The sequence below is a fragment of the Hyla sarda genome (assembly GCF_029499605.1).
Source record: "Hyla sarda isolate aHylSar1 chromosome 1 unlocalized genomic scaffold, aHylSar1.hap1 SUPER_1_unloc_9, whole genome shotgun sequence".
Classification (NCBI taxonomy): Eukaryota; Metazoa; Chordata; class Amphibia; order Anura; family Hylidae; genus Hyla; species Hyla sarda.
In genome coordinates this window covers 433,240-460,197 of record NW_026607595.1, presented here as the reverse complement: position 1 = coordinate 460,197, position 26,958 = coordinate 433,240, and the positions used below count along the sequence as shown (strand labels likewise).

At 46.7% G+C, this 26,958-nt stretch overlaps 1 protein-coding gene and 1 pseudogene across 1 annotated transcript; one reads left to right on the top strand and one right to left on the bottom strand.

Moving 5' to 3' along the window:
* Positions 1-26,958, bottom strand: part of LOC130298313 (zinc finger protein 850-like) — a 422,064-nt pseudogene that overhangs the window by 171,126 nt on the left and 223,980 nt on the right.
* Positions 7,693-8,757, top strand: LOC130298310 (DNA damage-regulated autophagy modulator protein 1-like). Its single transcript, XM_056551243.1, has 2 exons — positions 7,693-7,995; positions 8,082-8,757. The coding sequence occupies exons 1-2, from the start codon at positions 7,871-7,873 to the stop codon at positions 8,680-8,682; spliced, it is 726 nt and encodes a 241-aa protein (XP_056407218.1). The 5' UTR covers positions 7,693-7,870; the 3' UTR covers positions 8,683-8,757.

Here is a 26,958-nt window from a genome sequence, read left to right as displayed (position 1 = left end):
GAGCTTTAAAGTACCTTCTTACAGAACCTCCAATCTTGGCCTATCCTGACTACGGTAAGCCGTTCCGCTTATATACTAAGGCCAGTTTCGAAGGACTGGGAGCCGTCTTATCTCACCTCCAAGATGGTAAAGAGAGGGTAATAGCCTACGCCAGCCGTCATCTTCGAGGCGCGGAAATGAACGATGACAACTATAGCTCTTTCAAGTTGGAGCTCTTGGCCCTGGTCTGGGCCATCACTGAAAAATTCAAGGATTATCTGGTGGCCACCCCCTTCACGGTCTATACGGACAACAATCCCTTGGCCCACTTGAACGCTGCTACGTTGGGGGCTATTGAACAGTGCTGGGTCTCCCGGTTGGCCAATTATAACTTCAGTATTAAGTACTGCAGTGGAAAATCCAATGTCAATGCGGATGCTCTCTCCCAGATGGCCCCAGGTGAAGAACCCCCTGCAGGGGACGAATGGGAAGATGTGGAAATGCCACCCTTCTACCAACGGTTCATGAGCCAGAATGCTCTAACGGCCCAAGAGGGTGACGAACCCGGACCTCTGGAAGTCCCTGAAGACCAATACACGTGGAAGACTCTGCAGGATGAAAACTGGGTCATAGGGGACCTCTTGAATTACTGCCTCCACAAGAAGGTGCCCACTCGACTCCACAAGCAGCAAGGGGACTTTGAACTGAGACAGTTGTGGCGACAGCGAAATCGCCTATTCCTCCATAAGGGGCTGCAATACAGAAACTCATTGGACCCGGTGTCTGGAGAACAGGTGCATCAAATTGTAATCCCCAGAAGAGATGCAGCTATGGTCCTGAATGCATATCACGACCAGTCAGGGCATTTTGGAATCCATTAGACAGAGGCCACTATTCGCCGAAGATTTTATTGGATAGGAATGCGAGGAGACATCGAAATATGGTGTGCTGAATGCACCACGTGCAATCTCATCAGGAACCCCCAAAAAGATGCAAGAGCACCCTTGCACCCCATCCATACTGAGAGGCCAAATCAAATGGTTGCCCTTGACCATGTGAAGCTGACCCCCACTGGATCTGGCTATTGCTATGCCTTGACCATGGTGGAACATTACTCTAAGTGGATGGTTGTTGTTCCCGTCAAGGATCTGACCGCCAAGACGGCAGCATAACTCTTCTACAGCCACTGGATCCAGCCCTTGGGGTGTCCCGAAGCAGTCCTCACTGATCGAGGGACGGCCTTTGAAGCTCAGTTGTTCCAGGAACTCTGCCAGCTGCATGATTGTAAGAAGCTCGGAACGATAGCTTACCATCCTCAAGGAAATGGGCTCTGTGAAAGGATCAACCAGGTGTTTATCCATATGCTCCGAGCAGCTTCTGTCTCGAAACACGAAGAGTGGCCCCGACTAGTGCCTGAGTTATTGGAAATCTACAACAACACTACTCATTGTTCTACAGGGTATACCCCCTTCTTTCTCATGATGGGAAGACATGGTCAATTGCCGAAGGACAGAACTTTTGGGCTACAGGCCCCTTTCAATAACTCCCCTCAAGTCTTGCAGGACTGGGTCTCTGAACATCGCAGGAGAATCAAAGAAGCCCGAGACATTGCGGAGAAAAAATGGGCGAAGCCCAGGGCCGACAGCAAAAAAAGTCGGCATGCCTCGGCTTAACCCCTGCAGCTGGGAGACAAAGTTTGGCTCAGGAAATTCCCAAGAACTCATGAGCTGGATTCTCTATGGGAAACAGAACCCTATACTATTACTGCAATTCCTTATCCCGACACAGATGTGTATGAGATACAGAAAAAAGGGTTTGAGCCACAGGTGGTCCACCAAAACCGAATAAAAGTGTGCTTGAAGGAAGACTTACCGGGACCCCCTCCTCCTGCACTTCTCCCTACTCCTCCTCCAGCCAGGCCAGCCAGGGAATATGTACCAGGAGAAGGAATTCATCCCAGTATGGACGTTCCTTTATTCTCTTCTCACCAACCTGTCATGTATTGGGGTATGCCATGTTCAGCTGCAAGCCAGCCGCCCCTTGTTGCTCCACCTAGCCAGCCTCCACTGGTTGCTCCGCCCAGCCAGCTACCAATAGCTGCTCCATCCAGTCAGCCACCATTGGTTGCTTCCCCCAGCACCAGTCCTGCTCCTGTGGCTACTCCAAGTCCTGCTACACCTTCTCTACCTGACTTCAGAGAATCTCCCAGTCCAACCGAAGATGTTGCTCCTGTGTCCAGCCTTCAAGCTGGTCCCTCGGGGACTGAAGTTTCCGCAGAATCTCTATGTGAAGAGACTCCTGCCAGCCCGGGGGTGATGTTGCGAGAGTCTCAAAGGACTACTCAGGGTGAACTACCCTTAAGGTATTAAGACTAACTTTTAAGCAGTACGTGCACACATAGTACCTCAAATAGCTCACTCAAATGTACTTATCTCAGTCTTCTTCAATACACAAAGTAAAATAAAAATATGTCTCACACTCAAGAAACACTTTAGGAATTGTAGCCTATTGAAATTCTATTCCTGCCACTGTTAGGTACACTAATCTCTCTTTTCTTTATTACGTGTATGAAATGCTCTACCTGGCCAGTAGATGCCTTTGAGTGCTAAAATTAAACACATATTTCTAAAGGTAACCTAGGTAAGGGTATACTGTTGTGTTCTAGAGGTAAGAAGCGTGTAGCCAATAGACCCTGGTGGCTAAACTTATTGGTAGATAGCCTCAGGCAAGCCAATATAACTTTTGTGTACTAACAGGTGACTCATCGTGGCAAAACAAAAGAAAATGTGGTGAGATTTCAAAAATGTCTAGACAGCTTGAGACTAAATGTATAGAGAGCTCTGTATAAAAATCCAGGGAGCTTGAGACTAAATGTTAGACAGCTTCATCCAATGTCTAGTGAGCTTTATCAACGTCTAGTTAGCCTCATAAATGTATAGAAAGAGCTATAAAGATGTCTAAGGAGCTAGAGACTAAATGTTAGATAGCTTCATAATTGTTTAGTAAGAATACTAGGCAAATTAAAAGAAAATGTTGTCAGGATGTATAGACTCTTTAATAATTCTGTCCTTGTCCTAGTCCCTCTGCCTTAGGGGACAGGCGTCGGGGTCTACTTGTTTTAAGTAAGGGGGTTTGTGGTGTCCTGGCACGTATTTCATACTGTGCCTTGTTTGGGGGGGCCCCAAAGTCACAGTCCCTGTCAGGGTCCGCTTCCCTAGTTATACCCTAGTCCCCCCTTAGTAAGTTAACTCCATAAGGACACATGACGTACTGGAACGTCATGTGTCCGCTCCCAATCTATAATAGCGGGTCGGGCCGTGGCTAATAGCGCACAGCATTGATCGCGGTGCCACGCGCTATTAATCCTTTAGACTCGGCGTTCAAAGTTGAACGCCGCGTCTAAAGTGAAAGTGAAAGTATGCCGGTTAGCTCAGTGGGCTGTTCAGGATAGCCGCGGCGAAATTGCGGCATCCCGAACAGCTTACAGGACAGCAGGAGGCTCCCTACCTACGCTGTCCGATCGCCGAATGACTGCTCAGTGCCCGAGATCAAGGCATGAGCAGTCAAGCGGCAGAATCATCGATCACTGGTTTCCTATGAGAAACCAGTGATCAATGTAATAGATCAGTGTGTGCAGTGTTATAGGTCCCTATGGGAGCTATAACACTGCAAAAAAAAAGTGGGAAAAAAAAGTGAATAAAGATCATTTAACCCCTTCCCTATTAAAAGTTTGAATCGCCCCCCTTTTCCCATAAAAAAAAAACACTGTGTAAATAAAAATAAACATATATGGTATCGCCGCGTGCGGAAATATCTGAATTATAAAAATATATCGTTAATTAAACCGCATGGTCAATGGTGTACGTGCAAAAAAATTCCAAAATCCAAAATAGTGCATTTTTGGCCACTTTTTATATCATGAAAAAATTAATAAAAAGTGATCAATAAGTCCTATCAATGCAAAAATGGTACCGCTTAAAACTTCAGATCACGGTGCAATAATTGAGCCCTCATACTGCCCCATATGCACAAAAATAAAAAAGTTATAGGGGTCAGAAGATGATAATTTTAAACGCATTAATTTTCCTGCATGTACCATATTTATCGGCGTATAACACGCACTTTTAAAACTTACATTTAAGGCAACAAGTCTGCCTGCACGTTATACGCCGATAAGTCTTCTGGTCCCTGATTTAAAGCGGCCGCAGCAGCGTCTGCTTGTTAAGTATTAACAGCACGACCGTGGCCACTTTAAATCAGTGACCAGCGGTGTCTCCCCCCCGCACTGTCACTTGTTTTCTCCAGCACTATCCACAGGTACTGGTGTGGTGGATAGTGCGGGAGATGCTGATTAAAATGAGCCCTACCTTGTCCGGATCTGCGCTACCTTTTAATTAGCGTCTCCCGCACTATCCACCAGTTCCTGTGGATAGTGCAGGAGAAAACAAGTGAGTTTTACTTTTCATTTTCCCTCCCTCCCCCCTCCCTCATCATTCCCCCTTTCCCTGCTTTTTATAGTTTCGTTTATTTTCCTTACCTGTCTGCGCTTCGGCAGGTCAGGTCAGGCGGAGGGTCTTGCGGGGTCAGTGAAGCAGATGAGTTACGTCCTCTGCCGGCTTCTCTGTGCGGCATCACTTTATTTCCTGTAGTCGCCGCCGAAAAGTGACCTCCGTGATGCCGTGCAGAGGAGCCGGGAGAGGACGTAACTCATCTGCTTCACTGACCCCGCAAGACAGCCGAAGTGCAGACAAGTAAGGAAAGGGGAAGAGTGGTCTTCAACCTGTGGACCTCCAGATGTTGCAAAACTACAACTCCCAGCATGCCCTGACAGCAGTTGGCTGTCTGGGCATGCTGGGAGTTGTAGTTTTGCAACATCTGGAGGTCCGCAGGTTGAAGACCACTGAATGCCATAGGAGGAACATGATGGGGGAATAATGAGACGGGGAAATGATGAGGGGGGGATGAGACAGGGGGAAATGATGGGGGGATGAGACAGGGGGATGAGACAGGGGGAAATGATGAGGGGGGATGATGGGGGATGAGACAGGGGGAAATGATGGGGGGATGATGGGGGATGAGACAGGGGGAAATGATGAGGGGGGGGGATGGGGGGATGAGGCAGGGGGAAATGATGGGGGGGGATGAGACAGGGGGATGAGACAGGGGGAAATGATGAGTGGGGGGATGATGGGGGGAAGAGGGAGGAAATGATGAGGGGGGATAAGACAGGGGGAAATGATGAGGGGGGGATGAGACAGGGGGAAATGATGAGACAGGGTGGGGGATGATGAGGGGGAATGATGAGACATGGGGAGATGATGAGACATGGGGGTGGCGATGAGAGGGGTAAATGTGGCACAGGAACTGATAAAAGGGAAGGAATGATGTGGCACTGGAGGGGACGGGACCAAACTGAGGTGCAGAAGAAAACGAAGTTGGGGAGATGATGTGGCATTTAGTCCAAGTCATTTATTTTACATTTTATTTTTTTTACTTAAATTTCCCTGTTAAAATGGGGGTGCGTGTTATACACCGATAAATACGGTAGTTATGACTTTTTCCAGAAGTACGACAAAATCAAACCTATATAAGTAGGGTATTATTTTAATCGTATGGACCTACAGAATAAAGATAAGGTGTCATTTTTACCAAAAAATGTACTACGTAGAAACGGAAGCCACCAAAAGTTACAAAACAGCGGGTTTTTTTTCAATTTTGTCTCACAATGATTTTTTTTTTCCATTTCGCCGTAGATTTTTGGGCAAAATGACTGACGTAATTAAAAAGTAGAATAGGTGGCGCAAAAAATAAGCCATCATATGGATTTTTAGGTGCAAAATTGAAAGAGTTATTATTTTTTTAAAGGCAAGGAGGAAAAAATGAAATTGCAAAAACTGAAAAACCCTCGGTCCTTAAATAAAATAATTTTTCCAATGTGTTTTTTTTAATGAATTTTCAGGGTTAGTAGTGGAAGCTTGTCTTATTGACTGAATCCATTACTAAGCCAGGGATTAGCGCTAGCCGCAAAAACAGCTAGCGCTAACCCCCAATTATTACCACGGTACCCACCGCCACAGGGGTGCCGGGAAGAGCTGGTACCAACAGTCCCGGAGCGTCAAAAATGGTGCTCCTGGGCCTAGGCGGTAACAGGCTGGCGTTATTTAGGCTGGGGAGGGCCAGTAACAATGGTCCCCGCCCACCCTGGTAACGTCAGGCTGTTGCTGTTTGGATGGTATTGTGCTGAGAATGAAAATACGGGGAACCCTATACGTTTTTTTTTTTGTTTTTATTTAAATAGTTGTAGTTCTGTAACATCTGTCCCTTTTGAAAATTGCTTCTCTACTTTGAAGCCCTCTAATTTAAAAAAAAAAGCAAAAATATGTCCATTTTATGATGCCAACATAAAGTGATCATATTGTACTTGTGAAGAAAAATAAAATGTATTGTGAATATCAATTTTCCTTACAAGTAGAGAGCTTCAAAGTTAGAAAAATGCTAAATTTTCAAAATTTTCATTAAATTTGGGGATTTTTCACCAAAAAAAGGATGCAAGTAACGCCGAAAATGTACCACCAAAATAAAATAGAATATGTCACGAAAAAACAATCTCAGAATCAGAATATTCGTTAAAAGTTTTTTCGCGTTATTAATTCGTAAAGTGACGGTGGTCAGAATTGCGAAAAAGGGCCCAGTCCTTAAGGTGAAAAAGGGTTGCGTCCTTAAGGGGTTAAGAAACACCTTATTTTCTGTCCGCCAATACAAAATTCTCTAATAGTGCCCCTCCCGAGACTAGACTCTGGATCCGCCCCTGGTTGTGGTTAAACTTTACTTTCCTGGAAAAGTTTCTGAGTTGCCCATAGCAACCAATCAGATTGCTTCCTTCATTTTTCAGAGGCCTTTTCAAAAATGAAAGAAGCAATCTGATTGGTTGCTATGGGCAACAGCACAACTCTTCCTCTGCACTGGTTTTGCTGAATCTCCCCCAGAGAGGAAGATTTATCAAAACCCAAAACCTGTCCAGAGGAAAAGTTTCTGAGTTGCCCATAGCAACCAATCAGATCGCTTCTTTAATTTTTCATAGGCTTTTTCAAGAATAAAAGAAGCAATCTGATTGGTTGCTATGGGCATCTCAGCAGCTTTTCCACTGGTCAGGTTTTGATAAATCTCTCTCTATGGGGGAGATTCATCAAAACCAGTGTAGAGGAAGAGTTATGCAGTTGCCCATAGCAACCAATCAGATTGCTTCTTTCATTTTTGAAAAGACCTCTGAAAAATGAAGGAAGCAATCTGATTGGTTGCTTTGGGCAACTCAGAAACTTTTCCAGAAATGGAGGATGCTAACTTTTTGTATCTTATATGGAGTTATTCCTATATTCATACATTTTGGAATCATCGATCTTATTGAAAAAAGGTATAACATTAAGATCGAACGAGACCCTTAGATGCTTATCCTTGGAGATGTCGGGGAGTCTATATATAAGAAAAGTTTAATTAGACTATTTCCTTATGCAAAGTTGCTGTCCGGGCATGCTGGGAGTTGTGGTTTTGCAGCGGTTGGGGGTTCACAGCTTAGAGACCACTGCTATAGAGGGTGCAAATGTATCCGAGCCCTGGAACTCAAATAATGTGAAATATGAGATGATCAAAATGGAGCCCCTGCACTAATTACTTGGGTTCTGGGGTCTGTAAGGTCCATAGTAGAAACATCAGGTTCTGTCCATAGCAGATACTAAATCATGGCAGCTCTAAGAAACAAGCAGTCATCGTGACATCAGACATGTGATGTCATAGACAGCTGGAGTCCTGACATTCCACTGACAGCCGCCCGAGCCTTCATTCTGTAGATTGTTACAGTGCGATTAGCAACTTCTATTTCTTCTTCTTGACTGAGATGGAGCTAAAAGGTTTGGGGTTCGTCCCCCTTCTGTTGGCGTTTTGGTGTGCGGCCTGGCTTGCCACCAGCTACATCGTGACGGTCGTCCTCGGCCATGCCGCCTCGCCACTGATGAGCATCAGGTAAGATAAACAAGCACAAGATTCTTATTTCATGGGTTGGGAGTGAGGAAATATCCACAATAACATTGGTTTCTTTTCCTTCACAGTGACGTGGGAAATTTCTTTCCCGAAAACATATTATTGAGAATAGGTTTCATAGGGACGTCCATTGGCACTTTGGTACTAACCTTTCTTATTTATAAGTATATGGTTATGCATACTGAAGAGTTCAGGGGTCATCAGGTCCTGATCCAGAGGATCCTGCTGGCCATTGTGTGGGCCTCCTGTTTTGGCACAGCTGTCATGCATGTATTGTCCCCCGAAGAATATCCCAGGATACACTTTGTCAGCACGATAATTTCCATTACATGTGAAGCCTTATACTACCTTGGGCAGTCCATCCAGATGTATAAATTACCAGGAGCAAACAAAGTCATCCACCATAGTAGATGCACCTGCTGTGGCCTGACTTTTACCTGCGCAATTTTCTACTTTGGATATAAAACATTACAGGAATTATTCTATGATGATGAAGACTGGGACGAGATCCGTGAAATCACCATCATAATCATCGAGTGGGTGATGCTTCTACTGATCCTGATAAACACCGTGACCTATTATTCCACCATGCAGAGGTTAATGTTAACCGTCTCCAGGAACAGCTGCAAACTCTCTCTTAGAGTAAGAATTGATGACTTCGGGGTGTAGACCACCACGTGGACCATCAAGTGGACTTCTGGGAGAGATACTGCACAGGACACGGGAAAACCATAAAAAAAATAATATGAGCTGGTGATATTACCTATACAAAAAAATAAAAAACATTAAAAAAAAATATTGGTGTGTGACGTGTAATACCTACCGTATATACTCGAGTATAAGCCGAGTTTTTCAGCACCATTTTTCTTGCTGAAAACGCCCCCCTCGGCTTATACTCGAGTGATCTCTCCGCCTGTCAATCCCTTCTCAGTGGTCTTCAACCTGCGGACCTCCAGATGTTGTAAAACTACAACTCCCAGCATGCCCAGACAGCCATCAGCTGTCTGGGCATGCTGGGTGTTGTAGTTTTGAAACCTCTGGAGGTCCGCAGGTTGAAGACCACTTCGGCCTTCGTCATCATCCAGGCCCCCCCCCCCCTCTTTTGTTTTGTACTCACCCCCCCCACAGCGGGAAGTTAGGGTGAGCTGGTCCGGGCCATCTATGCTGCAGGGACCATCCGGTGGGGAGGGATACTCGTTCCGGGCTGTCCATTTTCACCGGAGGGCCCTCTTCATGCACAACGTCCCTGTGCGTTGTCGTCAAGGCAACATCACTAGGACCAGCTCACCCTAACTTCCTGCCAAGGGGAGGTGAGTACAAAACAAAAAGGCCACGGTGGTCTTCAACCTGCGGACCTCCAGAGGTTTCAAAACTACAACTCCCAGCATGCCCAGACAGCCGATGGCTGTCCGGGCATGCTGGGGGTTGTAGTTTTGCAACATCTAGAGGTCCGCAGGTTGAAAACCACTGATGAAGGGATTGCCAGGCGATGATGATGAAGGGGGGGGTGGGATGATGACGGGGGTCTGGATGATTACATGGGGGGATGAGGTATTTCCCACCCTAGGCTTATAGTCGAGTCAATAACTTTTATATATATATATATATATATATATATATATATATATATATATATATATATATGTATTTTTTTTTTTTGGGGGGGGGGGGGGAATTAGGGGCCTCGGCTTATATTCTGGTCGGCTTATACTCGAGTATATACGGTAGTTAGAAAACCAGAATCATTATAACCTCCCTCTGCATTACCCTGTTTATTATTTTCCAAGCAAGCACTTTGTTCTAATTCGCACACTCTCTGGCGTGCTCCTTGTATAAGGGGTTTGGGATACACTTTTTGTTTAAAACGATCCTCCAGGTTATCTAGTTGTTGCCGGCATTTTTGTGTGGAAGAACAATTCCTCCGGATTCTTTTCATTTGACCGAATGGAATGTTCTTCTTCCATTGTTTCCGATGGCAACTGTTAAAGTCGAGGTAGTTCCTTAAAATAGGTGGCAGTATGCAGACAGCCATCCTGAATATAGATATTTAAATCCAGGAACTCAAATTTTTGGGGGGACTGATGCAGCTCTGCCTTTGGCAATCTCTGGCTCTGCCATAGCGCTTTTTTTGAAGGGGCGTGTCGGCTGCCGCTTCGTCTGGTTGTCAACACGCGCTATCTGGCCAGCGAGCCAGGGCCCCGTACAGGAGATCGCGGGGGCCTCCCAGCGGTCAGACCCCTCCCCCGCAATCTGAAACTTATCCCCTACCCTTGGGATAGGGGATGTTTTTCAGCACTGGACTACTCCTTTAACCCCTTCATGATCCAGCCCATTTTCACCTTCAGGACCTGGGCATTTTTTGAAAATCTGACCACTGTCACTTTAAACATTAATAACTCTGGAATGCTTTTACTTATCATTCTGATTCTGAGATTGTTTTTTCGTGACATATTCTACTTTATGTTATTGGTAAAATTTCACTGATATTTTCATCCTTTCTTGGTAAAAAATCTAAAAATTTCATGCAAATTTTGAAAATTTAGCATTTTTCTAACTTTGAAAGTCTCTGCTTAAAAGGAAAATGGATATTCCAAATAAATTACATATTGATTCACATATACAATATGTCTACTGTTACGCCGAGCGCTCCGGGTCCCCGCTCCTCCCCGGAGCGCTCGCTTCACTCCCTTCGCTGCAGCGCTCCGGTCACGTCCTCTGACCCGGGGCGCTGCGATCCTGCTGCCAGCCGGGATGCGATTCGCGATGCGGGTAGCGCCCGCTCGCGATGCGCACCCCGGCTCCCCTACCTGACCCGCTCCCCGTCTGTTCTGTCCCGGCGCGCGCGGCCCCGCTCCCTAGGGCGCGCGCGCGCCGGGTCTCTGCGATTTAAAGGGCCACTGCGCCGCTGATTGGCGCAGTGGTTCCTATTAGGGTTTTCACCTGTGCACTTCCCTATATTACCTCACTTCCCTTGCACTCCCTTGCCGGATCTTGTTGCCTTAGTGCCAGTGAAAGCGTTCCTTGTGTGTCCCTTGCCTGTGTTTCCAGACCTTCTGCCGTTGCCCCTGACTACGATCCTTGCTGCCTGCCCCGACCTTCTGCTACGTCCGACCTTGCTTCTGCCTACTCCCTTGTACCGCGCCTATCTTCAGCAGCCAGAGAGGTGAGCCGTTGCTAGTGGATACGACCTGGTCACTACCGCCGCAGCAAGACCATCCCGCTTTGCGGCGGGCTCTGGTGAAAACCAGTAGTGGCTTAGAACCGGTCCACTAGCACGGTCCACGCCAATCCCTCTCTGGCACAGAGGGTCCACTACCTGCCAGCCGGCATCGTGACAGTAGATCCGGCCATGGATCCCGCTGAAGTTCCTCTGCCAGTTGTCGCTGATCTCACCACGGTGGTCGCCCAGCAGTCACAACAGATTGCGCAACAAGGCCAACAGCTGTCTCAACTGACCGTTATGCTACAACAGTTGCTACCACAGCTTCAGCAGTCATCTCCTCCGCCAGCTCCTGCACCTCCTCCGCAGCGAGTGGCCGCTCCTGGGATACGCTTATCCTTGCCGGATAAATTTGATGGGGACTCTAAGTTTTGCCGTGGCTTCCTTTCCCAATGTTCCCTGCATCTGGAGATGATGTCGGACCTGTTTCCCACTGAAAGGTCTAAGGTGGCTTTCGTAGTCAGTCTTCTGTCCGGAAAAGCCCTGTCATGGGCCACACCGCTCTGGGACCGCAATGACCCCGTCACTGCCTCTGTACACTCCTTCTTCTCGGAAATCCGAAGTGTCTTTGAGGAACCTGCCCGAGCCTCTTCTGCTGAGACTGCCCTGTTGAACCTGGTCCAGGGTAATTCTTCCGTTGGCGAGTATGCCGTACAATTCCGTACACTTGCTTCAGAATTGTCCTGGAATAATGAGGCCCTCTGCGCGACCTTCAAAAAAGGCCTATCCAGCAACATTAAAGATGTTCTGGCCGCACGAGAAATTCCTGCTAATCTACATGAACTTATTCACCTAGCCACTCGCATTGACATGCGTTTTTCTGAAAGGCGTCAGGAACTCCGCCAAGATATGGACTCTGTTCGCACGAGGCGTTTCGTCTCCGCGGCTCCTCTCTCCTCTGGTCCCCTGCAATCTGTTCCTGTGCCTCCCGCCGTGGAGGCTATGCAGGTCGACCGGTCTCGCCTGACACCTCAAGAGAGGACACGACGCCGTATGGAGAACCTCTGCCTGTACTGTGCTAGTACCGAACACTTCCTGAGGGATTGTCCTATCCGTCCTCCCCGCCTGGAAAGACGTACGCTGACTCCGCACAAAGGTGAGACAGTCCTTGATGTCTACTCTGCTTCTCCACGTCTTACTGTGCCTGTGCGGATGTCTGCCTCTGCCTTCTCCTTCTCTACAGTGGCCTTCTTGGACTCTGGTTCTGCAGGAAATTTTATTTTGGCCTCTCTCGTCAACAGGTTCAACATCCCAGTGACCAGTCTCGCCAGACCCCTCTACATCAATTGCGTAAATAATGAAAGATTGGACTGTACCATACGTTTCCGCACGGAGCCCCTTCTTATGAGCATCGGATCTCATCATGAGAGGATTGAACTTTTGGTCCTCCCCAATTGCACCTCGGAGATTCTCCTTGGACTTCCCTGGCTTCAACTTCATTCCCCAACCCTGGATTGGTCCACTGGGGAGATCAAGAGTTGGGGGTCCTCTTGTTCCAGGAACTGTCTAAAACCGGTTCCCAGTAACCCTTGCCGTGACTCTGTGGTTCCTCCAGTAACCGGTCTCCCTAAGGCCTATATGGACTTCGCGGATGTTTTCTGCAAAAAACAAGCTGAGACTCTACCTCCTCACAGGCCTTATGATTGCCCTATCGACCTCCTCCCGGGTACTACTCCACCCCGGGGCAGAATTTATCCTCTCTCTGCCCCAGAGACTCTTGCCATGTCCGAATACGTCCAGGAGAATCTAAAAAAGGGCTTTATCCGTAAATCCTCCTCTCCTGCCGGAGCCGGATTTTTCTTTGTGTCCAAAAAAGATGGCTCCCTTCGTCCTTGCATTGACTACCGCGGTCTTAATAAAATCACGGTTAAGAACCGCTACCCCTTACCCCTCATCTCTGAACTCTTTGATCGCCTCCAAGGTGCCCACATCTTCACTAAATTGGACTTAAGAGGCGCCTATAACCTCATCCGCATCAGAGAGGGGGACGAGTGGAAAACGGCATTTAACACCAGAGATGGACACTTTGAGTATCTGGTCATGCCCTTTGGACTGTGCAATGCCCCTGCCGTCTTCCAAGACTTTGTCAATGAAATTTTTCGTGATCTATTATACTCCTGTGTTGTGGTATATCTGGACGATATCCTAATTTTTTCTGCCAATCTAGAAGAACACCGCCAGCATGTCCGTATGGTTCTTCAGAGACTTCGTGACAACCAACTCTATGCCAAAATTGAGAAATGTCTGTTTGAATGCCAATCTCTTCCTTTTCTAGGATATTTGGTCTCTGGCCAGGGACTACAGATGGATCCAGACAAACTCTCTGCCGTCTTAAATTGGCCACGCCCCTCCGGACTCCGTGCTATCCAACGCTTTTTGGGGTTCGCCAATTATTACAGGCAATTTATTCCACATTTTTCTACCATTGTGGCTCCTATCGTGGCTTTAACCAAGAAAAATGCTGATCCCAAGTCCTGGCCTCCTCAAGCAGAAGACTCCTTTAAACGACTCAAGTCTGCCTTTTCTTCGGCTCCCGTGCTCTCCAGACCTGACCCTTCCAAACCCTTCCTATTGGAGGTTGATGCCTCCTCAGTAGGAGCTGGAGCTGTCCTTCTACAAAAAAATCCTTCCGGGCATGCTGTCACTTGTGGTTTTTTCTCTAGGACCTTCTCTCCAGCGGAGAGGAACTACTCCATCGGGGATCGAGAGCTTCTAGCCATTAAATTAGCACTTGAGGAATGGAGGCATCTGCTGGAGGGATCAAGATTTCCTGTTATTATCTACACCGACCACAAGAACCTCTCCTACCTCCAGTCGGCCCAACGGCTGAATCCTCGCCAGGCCCGGTGGTCTCTGTTCTTTGCCCGATTTAATTTTGAGATTCACTTTCGTCCTGCCGATAAGAACATTAGGGCCGATGCTCTCTCTCGTTCCTCGGATGCCTCAGAAGTTGATCTCCTTCCGCAACACATCATTCCACCTGACTGCCTGATCTCCACTTCTCCTGCCTCCATCAGGCAGACCCCTCCAGGAAAGACCTTTGTTTCTCCACGCCAACGCCTCGGAATCCTCAAATGGGGTCACTCCTCCCATCTCGCAGGTCATGCGGGCATCAAGAAATCTGTGCAACTCATCTCCCGCTTCTATTGGTGGCCGACTCTGGAGACGGATGTTGGGGACTTTGTGCGAGCCTGCACTATCTGTGCCCGGGATAAGACTCCTCGCCAGAAGCCCGCTGGTTTTCTTCATCCTCTGCCTGTCCCCGAACAGCCTTGGTCCCTGATTGGTATGGATTTTATTACTGATTTACCCCCTTCCCGTGGCAACACCGTTATTTGGGTGGTCGTTGATCGATTCTCCAAAATGGCACATTTCATCCCTCTTCCTGGTCTTCCTTCTGCGCCTCAGTTGGCTAAACAATTTTTTCTACACATTTTTCGTCTTCACGGGTTGCCTACGCAGATTGTCTCGGATAGAGGGGTCCAATTCGTGTCTAAATTCTGGAGGGCTCTCTGTAAACAACTCAAGATTAAATTAAATTTTTCCTCTGCATATCATCCCCAGTCCAATGGACAAGTAGAAAGAATTAACCAGATCCTGGGTGATTATTTGCGACATTTTGTTTCCTCCCGCCAGGATGACTGGGCAGATCTCCTTCCATGGGCCGAATTTTCGTATAACTTCAGGGTCTCTGAATCTTCCTCCAAATCCCCATTTTTCGTGGTGTACGGCCGTCACCCTCTCCCCCCCCTCCCTACCCCCTTGCCCTCTGGTCTGCCCGCTGTGGATGAAATTTCTCGTGACCTTTCCATTATATGGAGAGAGACCCAAAATTCTCTCTTACAGGCTTCTTCACGCATGAAGAGGTTCGCGGATAAGAAAAGAAGAGCTCCTCCCGTTTTTTCCCCTGGAGACAAGGTATGGCTCTCCGCTAAATATGTCCGCTTCCGTGTCCCTAGCTACAAGTTGGGACCACGCTATCTTGGTCCTTTCAAAATTTTGTGTCAAATTAATCCTGTCTCTTATAAACTTCTTCTTCCTCCTTCTCTTCGTATCCCTAATGCCTTTCACGTCTCTCTTCTCAAACCACTCATCCTCAACCGTTTTTCTCCCAAATCTGTTCCTCTCACTCCTGTTTCCGGCTCCTCGGACGTCTTCTCGGTCAAGGAAATTTTGGCTGCCAAAAAGGTCAGAGGAAAAAATTTTTTTTTAGTAGACTGGGAGGGGTGTGGTCCTGAAGAGAGATCCTGGGAACCTGAGGACAACATCCTTGACAAAAGTCTGCTCCTCAGGTTCTCAGGCTCCAAGAAGAGGGGGAGACCCAAGGGGGGGGGTACTGTTACGCCGAGCGCTCCGGGTCCCCGCTCCTCCCCGGAGCGCTCGCTTCACTCCCTTCGCTGCAGCGCTCCGGTCACGTCCTCTGACCCGGGGCGCTGCGATCCTGCTGCCAGCCGGGATGCGATTCGCGATGCGGGTAGCGCCCGCTCGCGATGCGCACCCCGGCTCCCCTACCTGACCCGCTCCCCGTCTGTTCTGTCCCGGCGCGCGCGGCCCCGCTCCCTAGGGCGCGCGCGCGCCGGGTCTCTGCGATTTAAAGGGCCACTGCGCCGCTGATTGGCGCAGTGGTTCCTATTAGGGTTTTCACCTGTGCACTTCCCTATATTACCTCACTTCCCTTGCACTCCCTTGCCGGATCTTGTTGCCTTAGTGCCAGTGAAAGCGTTCCTTGTGTGTCCCTTGCCTGTGTTTCCAGACCTTCTGCCGTTGCCCCTGACTACGATCCTTGCTGCCTGCCCCGACCTTCTGCTACGTCCGACCTTGCTTCTGCCTACTCCCTTGTACCGCGCCTATCTTCAGCAGCCAGAGAGGTGAGCCGTTGCTAGTGGATACGACCTGGTCACTACCGCCGCAGCAAGACCATCCCGCTTTGCGGCGGGCTCTGGTGAAAACCAGTAGTGGCTTAGAACCGGTCCACTAGCACGGTCCACGCCAATCCCTCTCTGGCACAGAGGGTCCACTACCTGCCAGCCGGCATCGTGACATCTACTTTGTGTCTGCATAAAAAAATTGACAAGTTTTTACTTTTGGAAAACATCAGAGGGCTTCAAAGTTCCGCAGCAATTTTCCAATTTTTCTCAAGATTTTCAAAATCGTAATGTTTCAGGGCCCAGTTCAGGTTGGAAGTGGATTTTAAGGGTCTTCATATTAGAAATACCCCATAAATGACCCCATTATAAAAACTGCACCCCCCAAAGTATTCAAAATGACATTCAGTAAGTGTTTTAACCCTTTAGGTGTTTCACAGGAATAGCAGCAAAGTGAAGGAGAAAATTCTAAATCTTCATTTTTTACACATTTTCTTGTAGACCCAATTTTTGAATTTTTACAAGGGGTAAAAGGAGAGAAATCACCCTAAAATTTGTAACCCAATTTCTCTCGAGTAAGGAAATACCTCATATGCGTATGTAAAGTGTTCGGCGGGCGCAGTAGAGGGCTCAGAAGGGAAGGAGCGACAATGGGATTTTGGAGAGTGAGTTTTTCTGAAAGGGTTTTTGGGGTGCATGTCCCATTTAGGAAGCCCCTATGGTGCCAGAACAGGGGACCCCCCCACATGTGACCCCATTTTGGAAACAATACCCCTCATAGAATTTAATAAGGGGTGCAGTGAGCATTTACACCCCATTGGCGTTTGACAGATATTTGAAACAGTGGACTGTGCAAATCAAAAATTTTATTTTTCATTTTCACAGACCACTGTTCCAAAAATCTGTCATACACCAGTGGGGTGTAAATGCTCACTGTACCCCTTATTACATTCCGTGAAGGGTGTAGTTTCCAAAATGGGGTCACATATGGATATTTATTGTTTTGCGTTTGTCAGAACTGCTGTAACAATCAGCCACCCCTGTGCAAATCGCCTCAAATGTACATGGCGCACTCTCCCTTCTGGGCCTTGCTGTGCGCCCCCAGAGCACTTTGCGCCCACATATGGGGTATCTCCGTACTCAGGAGAAATTGCATTACAAATTTAGAGGGTCTTTTTTCCCTTTTACCTCTTGTGAAAATGAAAAGTATAGGGCAACACCAGCATGTCAGTGTAAATAATTTATTTTTTTACTCTAACATGCTGGTGTAGACCCCAACTTCACCTTTTCATAAGGGGTTAAAGAAGAAAAGCCCCCCAAAATTTGTAAGGCAATTTCTCCCGAGTACGGCGATACCCCATATGTGTCCCAAAACTGTTGCCCTGAAATACGACAGGGCTCCAAAGTGAGAGAGCGCCATGCGCATTTGAGGCCTGAATTAGGGATTTGCATAGGGGTGGACATAGGGGTATTCTATGCCAATGATTCCCAAACAGGGTGCCTCCAGCTGTTGCAAAACTCCCAGCATGCCTGGACAGTCAATGGCTGTCCGGCAATACTGGGAGTTATTATTTTGCAACAGCTGGAGGCTCCGTTTTGGAAACAGTAGCGTACCAGACGTTTTTCATTTTTTTGGGGAGGGGGGGGCTGTGTAGGGGTATGTGTATATGTAGTGTTTTTTACTTTTTATTTTAGGTTAGTGTCAGTGTAGTGTAGTGTTTTTAGGGTACAGTCACATGGGCAGAGGTTCACAGCAAGTTTGCCGCTGGAAGTTTGAGCTGCAGCGCAAAATTTGCGCCATCTCAAACTTGCAGCACTCACTGTAAACCTCCGCCCATGTGAGTGTACCCTGTACATTCACATTGGGGGGAGGGGGCAAACATCCAGCTGTTGCAAACTCTGAGCATGCCCTTTGGCTGTCCGTGCATGCTGGGAGTTGTAGTTTTGCAACAGCTGGAGGAACACTGGTTTGGAAACACTAAGTTAAGTAATAAACTTTCAAGTGTTTTGCAACCAAACTTAGTGTTTCCAAACCAGTGTGCCTCCAGCTGTTGCAAAACTACAACTCCCAGCATGCATGGTCTGTCAGTGCATGCTGGGAGTTATAGTTTTGCAACAATTGCAACAGCTGGAGGCACTGAGGTAGGAAACGGACAATGTTTCCCAACTAGTGTGCCTCCAGTTGTTGCAAAACTACAACTTCCAGCATGCCCAGACTGCCCAGGCATGCTGGAAGTTGTAGTTCGGCAATATCTGAAGGATCAGATGTTGCCGAACTACAACTTCCAGTATGCTTGGGCAGTCTGGGCATACTGGGAGTTGTAGTTTTGCAACATCTGGAGGTCCACAGTTTGGAGACCACTGTATAATGGTCTCCAATCTGTGCTCTTCCAGATGTTAGAGAACTACAACTCCCAGCATGCCTGGACAGACTGAGCATGCTGAGATTTGTAGTTTTGCAACATCTGGAAGAGCACAGATTGGAGACCATTATACAGTGGTCTCCAAACTGAGGACCTCCAGATGTTGCAAAACTACAACTCCCAGCATGCCCAGAAAGCCAAAGGCTGTCTGGGCATGCTGGGAGTTGCAGTTTTGAAACTCCCAGTTTTGAAACTCACCTTCGGGACACAGCGCCGCCGGGACCGCATGGAGGACGCCGCTCGCGCCGGGACCGCTCGGGACACTGCTCGGACGGGTAAGTGACGCCGGGGGACAGGTCAGGGACACTTAGCAGAGCGGTGTGTGTCCCGCTCCCCGTGATCGGGACTCACACACCGCGCTGCTAAGAATTCTGATAGCGAAACGCTGCTATCAGCTAGTCAGATTTGACCAGCTGATAGCAGCGATCGCTGGGGGGGTGGGGGATGAAACCCCCCGTGGTCGCATGGTAAGATGGCTGGATATCAGTGATAGCCACCATCTTTCCGGGCGCTGCGGGATGCCGCGAGTAGCGGCAAAAATGTTCATGACGTACCTGTATGTCATGGGTCGGGAACACCTTGCCACCCATGACGTACAGGTATGTCATAGGTCGGGAAGGGGTTAATTGCTTCCAAAATGACGTTCCTCTGATGTATTTTTTTTCGGTCTTTATGTACCTTAGGTAGAAAATAAAAATAAGGTACATTTAGGTTGGGGTTAAATATATATCATGTTTTTCCCTCTTAACTCCTTGGGGACGGAGCCCATTATAACCCTAAGAACGGGAGCATTTTTTGCAATTCTGATCACTGTCACTTTAAGTATTAATAACTCTGGGATGTTTTTACTTTTCATTCTGATTCCGAGATTGTTTTTTCGTGACATATTCTACTTTATGTTAGTGGTAAATTTTTGTCGATACTTGCATCATTTCTTGGTGAAAAATTCCAAAATTCGATGAAAAAATTGAAAATTTTGCAGTTTTCTAACTTTGAAGCTCTCTGCTTGTAAGGAAATCAGACATTCCAAATAAATTATATATTGATTTACAAATACAATATGTCTACTATATATTTGCATCATAAAGTTGACATGTTTTTACTTTTGGAAAACATCAGAGGGATTAAAAGATCAGAAGCAATTTTCCAATTTTTCACAAACTTTTCAAAATCGGAATTTTTCACGGACCAGTTCAGTTTTGAAGTGGATTTGAAGGGCCTTCATATTAGAAATTCCCCACAAATGACCCCATTATAAAAACTGCACCCCTCAAAGTATTCAAAATGACATTCAGTAAGTGTGTTAACTCTTTAGGTGTTTCACAGGAATAGCAGCAAAGTGAAGGAGGAAATTCAAAATCTCAATATTTTTACACTTGCATGTTCTTGTAGACCCAGTTTTTGAATTTTTACAAGGGGTAATAGGAGAAAGAGCCCCCAAAATTTGTAGCCCAATTTCTCTCGAGTAAGGAAATACCTCATATGTGTATGTTAAACCCCACTGGCACTTGACAGATCTTTGGAACAGTGGGCTGTACAAATGAAAAAATTTCATTTTTCATTTTCACAGACCACTGCTCAAAAAATCTATCAGACACCTGTGAGGTGTAAATGCTCACTGCACCTCTTATTAGGGGTGTAGTTTCCAAAATGGGGTCAGATGTAGGGGGGGGGGTCACTGTTCCGGCACCATGGAGGCCTAAACGCACATGGCCTTCAATTTCAGCCAGATTCTCTCTCCAAAAGCCCAATGGTGCTCCTTCTCTTCTGAGCCCTGTAGTTCACCCGCAGAGCACTTTACATCCACATGTGGGGTATTTTCTGACTCAGAAGAAATGGGGTTACAAATTTTGCAGGGCTTTTTCTCCTATTACCCCTTGGGAAAATGATAAAATTGGGGTAACATCTGCATTTTAGTAAAAAAATGTTTAATTTTTTTTATTTTCACCTCCAATTTGTCAAACACTTGTGGGATGTTAAGGCTCACTATACCCCTTGTTACTTTACGTGAGGGGTGTAGTTTTCAAAATGGGGTCACATGTGGGTGTTTTTTTATGTTTATGTCAGAACTGCTGTGACTTTCGGCCTCAAATGTATATGGTACACTCTCCCTTCTGAGCCATGTTATGCGCCTGCAGAGCACTTTGCGTCAAAATATACAATTTTTTTTTCCTTTTACCTCTTGTGAAAATTAAAAGTATGGGGCAACACCAGCATGTTAGTGTAAAATATTGAATTTGTTTATACTAACATGCTGGTGTAGACCCCAAATTTACCTTTTCTTAAGGGGTAAAAGAAGAGAAAAAAAATGTGTAACCCATAACTGTTCCCTTGAAATATGAGAGGGCTCCAAAGTGAAAGAGCACCATGCGCATTTGAGGCCTAAATTAGGGATTTGCATCCACCACCAAATTACCCTACGGCAGTGCTTCCCAAATTGGGTGTCTCCAGCTGTTGCAAAACTCCCAGCGTGCCAGGACAGTCAATGGCTATGCCAATGTTCTGGCCCCTGTATCACCCGTCATTAAGCACTGTGCTGCCTTCGCAATGTATTTTACATGCTCGGCACTCAGCAGGGTCTGTTCCTTTAAGACCCTCCATTTTCTTGAAGCCTAGAGGCGGGCCTTCTCTCTAAAGCCTAGGGCTAGCCCCGGCACGTCTCATTCATTCCAGCTCCAGCCACCACAGTGACCAGATCCACAGGACTTCTTAAAGCTAATACAGCCTGCAAATCTGATAAATACCAAAGCCTGTGAGTAAGGAATTGTTAGTTATCTTGTATAGAGAGATGCTAGGCATTTGTAGATAGATAATGTGTTTTCAGTGTGTAGTAAGTGAGCACATGTTAGACCCTATCTATGTATTAGCTATGCATAATGTAAGGCACTTGAATAGCCATGCTTATATTTGTCTTTCATATGTTTGTTTTACAGTTTTATCGCGCGCGTGTTCATTATATCTCAGTAAAGATTACATCAGTTAAGCAACCAGCGTGTCTTTCCTTGAGATTCGGTATAAACTTGATGTGAAGCTGTGTCCACGAGACAGCGGAGACATTATAGTAAAAAGGCTTTTAAAACGTTATCAGAAGCAGTTAATCAGCTTTGAATCGTCCGCAGCCTCAGACTCATAAATCCTGTGCCCTGCAGTCTGTGTCGGAGTCAAGGCGCGAAGCACTAGAAAGTGAAACTAATTCTCTCACGTGCTATAATACCGCTGTGCTGTGTCCAGTCATCATCATTATCTACGCTGCCAGCTAAATCAAGATGCAGAACCCAGAGAACAGCACTCTGACAGTTAACCCTCAATGCGCCTATAAAGAGGAAGACACCTTGCCAAGAAGTAGATCTAGGTGCACAACATTGTCTAGAGCGTCCAGTCAAACAAATCTAACTTCGGTTAGCGCCGATGCATCAAGATTTAAACGCCATAGTTCTAGACACTCAAGCACCACCAGCCTGTCATCCGCTAGCGCCATAGCAACTAAGGCAAGAGCGAAAGCAGAGGCAGCTTGTGCAATGGCTTCCTATGCAAAGCAGGAAGCTGAATTGATGAAAGAACAAGCTGAAGTGCAAGCATCTTTACACTTACTGCAACAGCAGAAAAACGCTGCAGCAGCCTTAGCCGAGGCAGAAGTTCTCACAAGGGCTGCCGAAGCTCAGTTCGCTGACATAGAAACCCAGATGTCACCCCTCAGCGCAAGCCAACGTACCCGTGAGTACATACAGTCACAAGCAACCATGTACACTGACCAGCAGTTCAATTATGCACCAAGACCATCATTGACTCCACCAGCAATAAGCAACTTTGATACTATGCAACACTGCAAGACTGAATCAGAACCTCAGGGTAGGAAGTCAAGTGGTCGCATGCTCAGAGACCAATCTGCCAACCTGACAAGAGTGCAAACGGATGCTGATGTACTCCCTCCTCAAGCAAATACAAGTCTGGATTATAGCAGAAAGACTTACAATAGAGGAGAACAAAGCAGACTTAGTCAAGTACCTCATCAGCCTTACCATCCGCAGCCATACCCTGAGTTTACACCCAGGAAGTATTCACCAGATGCAGCAAGAGCTACAGAGGTAGCAAGATTCCTGATGCGCCGTGAGATAGTGAGCGCTGGTCTCATGAAATTCGACGACCGTCCAGAAAACTACTGGGCCTGGAAGTCATCTTTCCTAAGCGGTACCCAAGACTTAGATCTGACAGACAGAGAAAAGCTTGATCTGCTCGTCAAATGGCTAGGACCAGAGTCCACTGAGCAAGCCCAAAGAATCAGATCAGTACATGTTCATGACGCAGCAGCAGGACTTGCAATGGTGTGGAGGAGACTAGAACACTGCTATGGGTCACCTGAAGTGATTGAAGATGCTCTTCTGAAGAGGATAGAAAACTATCCAAGAATGACAAACAAAGACAATCGAAAGCTGAGAGGGTTTGGGGACCTACTCTTAGAAATAGAAGCCGCTAAGTCTAGTGGATACCTGCCAGGTCTCTCATACTTAGATACAGCACGTGGAATTGATCCCATAATCGAGAAACTTCCTTTCAACTTGCAGGAAAGGTGGGTCACTCAAGCATCAAGATACAAGAAAGATCATCGAGTCGCATTTCCACCATTTGCCTTCCTTGCTGAATTCATCGTAGACCAAGCTGAAACACGCAATGATCCAAGCTTTGCTTTCCTGAACAAGAGAACTGCAAGCTCCCCAAAGGTAGAGCAAAAACATCCAACGCCTTGCAAAGAACGCAGAGCAACAGTTTCTGTACGGAAGACAGAAGTCTCGCCTGAGTCTGCAGTCAATCAGGAAGACAACACAAGTAAGAAAGTTGAGGAGCCAGACAAAATATGTCTCATCCACAACAAGCCTCATCCACTAAGAAAATGTCGCAGTTTCAGAAGTAAGACATTAGAAGAGCGCAAAGCTTACCTTAAAGACAATCGTATTTGTTTCAGATGTTGCGCTTCAATTCAGCATCTTGCAAAAGACTGTACAAAAACAATAAAATGCACAGAGTGCAACAGTGACAAACACCTGTCAGCACTACACCCAGGACCACCACCATGGAAACAAGAAGTTCCAGCAACTCAAGAAGATCATGGTGGGGAGCAAGGCGAGAGTACAACGCCAGCAGTAACCTCAAAGTGTACTGAGATCTGTACAGAGCAGGGCCGCCCCAGATCATGTTCCAAGATATGCTTAGTCAAGGTGTATCCTGCAGGCTTCAGAGAAAAAGCAATCAAGATGTACACAGTCTTGGATGAACAGAGTAACAGATCTCTGGCAAAAACAGAGTTCTTTGACCTCTTCGGTGACAAAGGAAGTCCAACTCCATACACCCTGAAAACTTGTTCTGGAGTTGTAGAGACAACAGGGAGAAGAGCAAACAACTACATCATTGAGTCATTAGATGGAAAGACAAAGGTGACTCTTCCTACCCTCATAGAATGTGATGAGATACCAGACGACAGGTCAGAGATCCCTACACCTGAAGTTGCTAGTCATCACCCCCATCTGGTGCGAATAGCAGACCAGATACCAGCACTAGATCCAGATGCTGCAATCATCCTTCTACTTGGGAGAGATATCCTCAAAGTGCACAAAGTCAGAGAACAGTACAATGGGCCACACAATGCACCATTTGCACAACGCCTTGATCTCGGATGGGTCATCGCTGGAGAAGTATGTCTAGACGGACTCCACAAACCAGAAAAGGTAAATGTCTACAGAACACATCTGTTACAGAATGGTCGTACATCTTGTCTTTGCCCATGTACCAACAATCTACACATTAAAGAGAGACTTGCAAACCCAACACATCATCCGAGTATCCAGAGGTGCATGGAAGACTTAGCCTCAACTGGAGATACAGATGAACTGGGCTGTAAGGTGTTTGAAAGAACACGAGATGACGACAAGCAAGCACCCTCCGTGGAAGATACTCTCTTCCTTGAGATCATGGACAGAGAAGTCTTCAGAGACAAATCAGGCAGCTGGGTAGCCCCTCTACCCTTCCGGTCACCACGCCATCGCCTTCCTGACAACAAGGTACAAGCAGAGAAACGCTTCACCTCGTTACAGCACATGCTACAAAGAAAGCCAAATATGAAGAAACACTTCCAAGCCTTCATGCAGAAGATCTTTGATAACGATCAAGCTGAAAGGGCACCACCACTACAAGAGAACCAAGAACACTGGTACTTACCAATATTTGGGGTGTACCATCCTCAGAAACCAGGCCAGATACGCGTAGTATTTGACTCTAGTGCGAAACACCAAGGCATCTCACTAAATGATGTCCTTCTCAGCGGACCTGACCTGAACAACACACTCCTTGGAGTACTAATCAGGTTCAGAAAAGAACTCGTAGCAGTGACAGCAGACGTACAACAGATGTTCTACTGTTTCCTTGTTCGTGAAGATCACAGAGACTACTTAAGGTTCCTGTGGTATGCAGACAATGACTTTAACAAAGAAATCACAGAGTACAGGATGAAGGTACATGTGTTTGGAAACAGCCCTTCTCCAGCTGTAGCTATCTACAACCTGAGACGAGCAGCACAGCAAGGTGAAAGACATGGTCAAGAAGCCACACAGTTCGTCATGAAGAACTTCTACGTAGATGATGGACTTGCTTCTTTCTCCAGCAACGAAGAAGCTATCAACGTCCTGAAAAGTACAAGAGAAATGTTGGCAGAATCCAACATAAGACTGAACAAGGTAGCTTCCAACAGCAACAGAGTCATGGAAGCATTTCCAATGGAAGACCGTGCTAAAGACCTCAAAGACTTGGATCTAGGAACAGAATCACCACCCTTGCAAAGAAGTCTTGGGATTAGTTGGGACCTGAAGACTGACAGTTTCACCTTCAGGGTCTCCTGAGAAGAGAAGCCATTCACAAAAATAGGTGTCCTATCTACAGTCAACAGTCTTTACGACCCCCTGGGGTTCGTAACACCAATCATCATGCAAGGTAAAGCTCTTTTGAGACAGATCACTACTGAGCAAGAACAAAGTGACTGGGACGTACCTCTACCTGAAGAGAAGGAAATGCAGTGGAAGTTGTGGAAAGACTCATTGTTAGAGCTTGAACAACTCAACATCCCTAGACCATACGTATCTGTTTCCTTGTCTGCTACAAAGAGAAGAGAAATATGCATATTCTCTGACGCCTCCACTATGGCTATCGCATCTGTCGCCTACCTTAGGGTAATAGACACTGAGGGACAAAGCCATGTCGGGTTCCTCATGGGAAAATCTAAGCTGGCTCCCAGACCGGCTCACACTGTCCCACGTCTAGAACTTTGTGCTGCTGTCTTAGCTGTAGAGATGGCAGACATGATTACAACAGAACTGGACATCGAGATCCATGCAATTAACTTTTATACAGACAGCAAGATTGTGTTAGGATATATTCACAATGCTTCAAGAAGATTTTATACATATGTGGCCAACAGAGTGACACATATCAGAAAGTCTACAAGTCCAGAACAGTGGCATCACATCAGCACAGACAAGAACCCAGCTGATCATGGGACAAGATTGGTGCCAGCCACTGCACTCAAGCAAACTAACTGGTTTGTAGGTCCATCTTTTCTTCATAAACCAGAAACCAAAGAAACTACTCAGGTAGAGACCTTTCAGCTCATAGAACCAGATCAAGACAAAGAGGTAAGACCTCAAGTGACAGTTTGTAGGACTATAGTTACAAGAGACAGTCTGGGCGCTCATAGATTTGAAAGGTTTTCCAGCTGGAAGTCGCTGACCCGTGCAATCGGAAAACTTATCTGTCTAGCCAGATCCTCCTGCAGAGCTATCAATACTGATCAGCGTAGCAACGACCACCTTGAACAAGCCAAGGTCACGATCATCAGATGCGTCCAACAGGAAGTCTTTAAAGAAGAAATCCAAGGCCTTCTGAAAAAGGAAGAGATTTCTCAACACAATTCACTCAAGGACTTGTACACCAAGCAATGGAAACAAGTTCAAAGTCTTGCGGACATTTTCTGGAGGAGGTGGAGACAGGAATACCTGATATTGTTCCAGCCACGCAAGAAATGGCAAGATGACAAGCCCAATTTACAAGTTGGAGACATTGTCTTACTGAAAGACTCTCAGGCCCACAGGAACGAGTGGCCTATTGGACTCATTGTGGGGACTGATCCTAGTAGTGATGCTAGAGTTAGAAAGGTTGAAGTTAGAATTGTTAGACAGGGCATTCCCAAAGTGTATGCAAGGCCAATTTCTGAAGTAGTTTTACTTCTGTCCAAGGGTTAGTGGCATAACAAAAAAGTATGCCAGGTGGGGAGTGTGCTGCCTTCGCAATGTATTTTACATGCTCGGCACTCAGCAGGGTCTGTTCCTTTAAGACCCTCCATTTTCTTGAAGCCTAGAGGCGGGCCTTCTCTCTAAAGCATAGGGCTAGATCCGGC

Excerpts from the sequence above, each read along its gene's own strand:
- LOC130298310 (XM_056551243.1), top strand. The coding sequence starts at position 7,871 with ATGGAGCTAAAAGGTTTGGGGTTCGTCCCCCTTCTGTTGGCGTTTTGG. Across the intron at positions 7,996-8,081 it reads TCGCCACTGATGAGCATCAG|TGACGTGGGAAATTTCTTTC; the intron begins GTAAGATAAACA and ends TTTCCTTCACAG.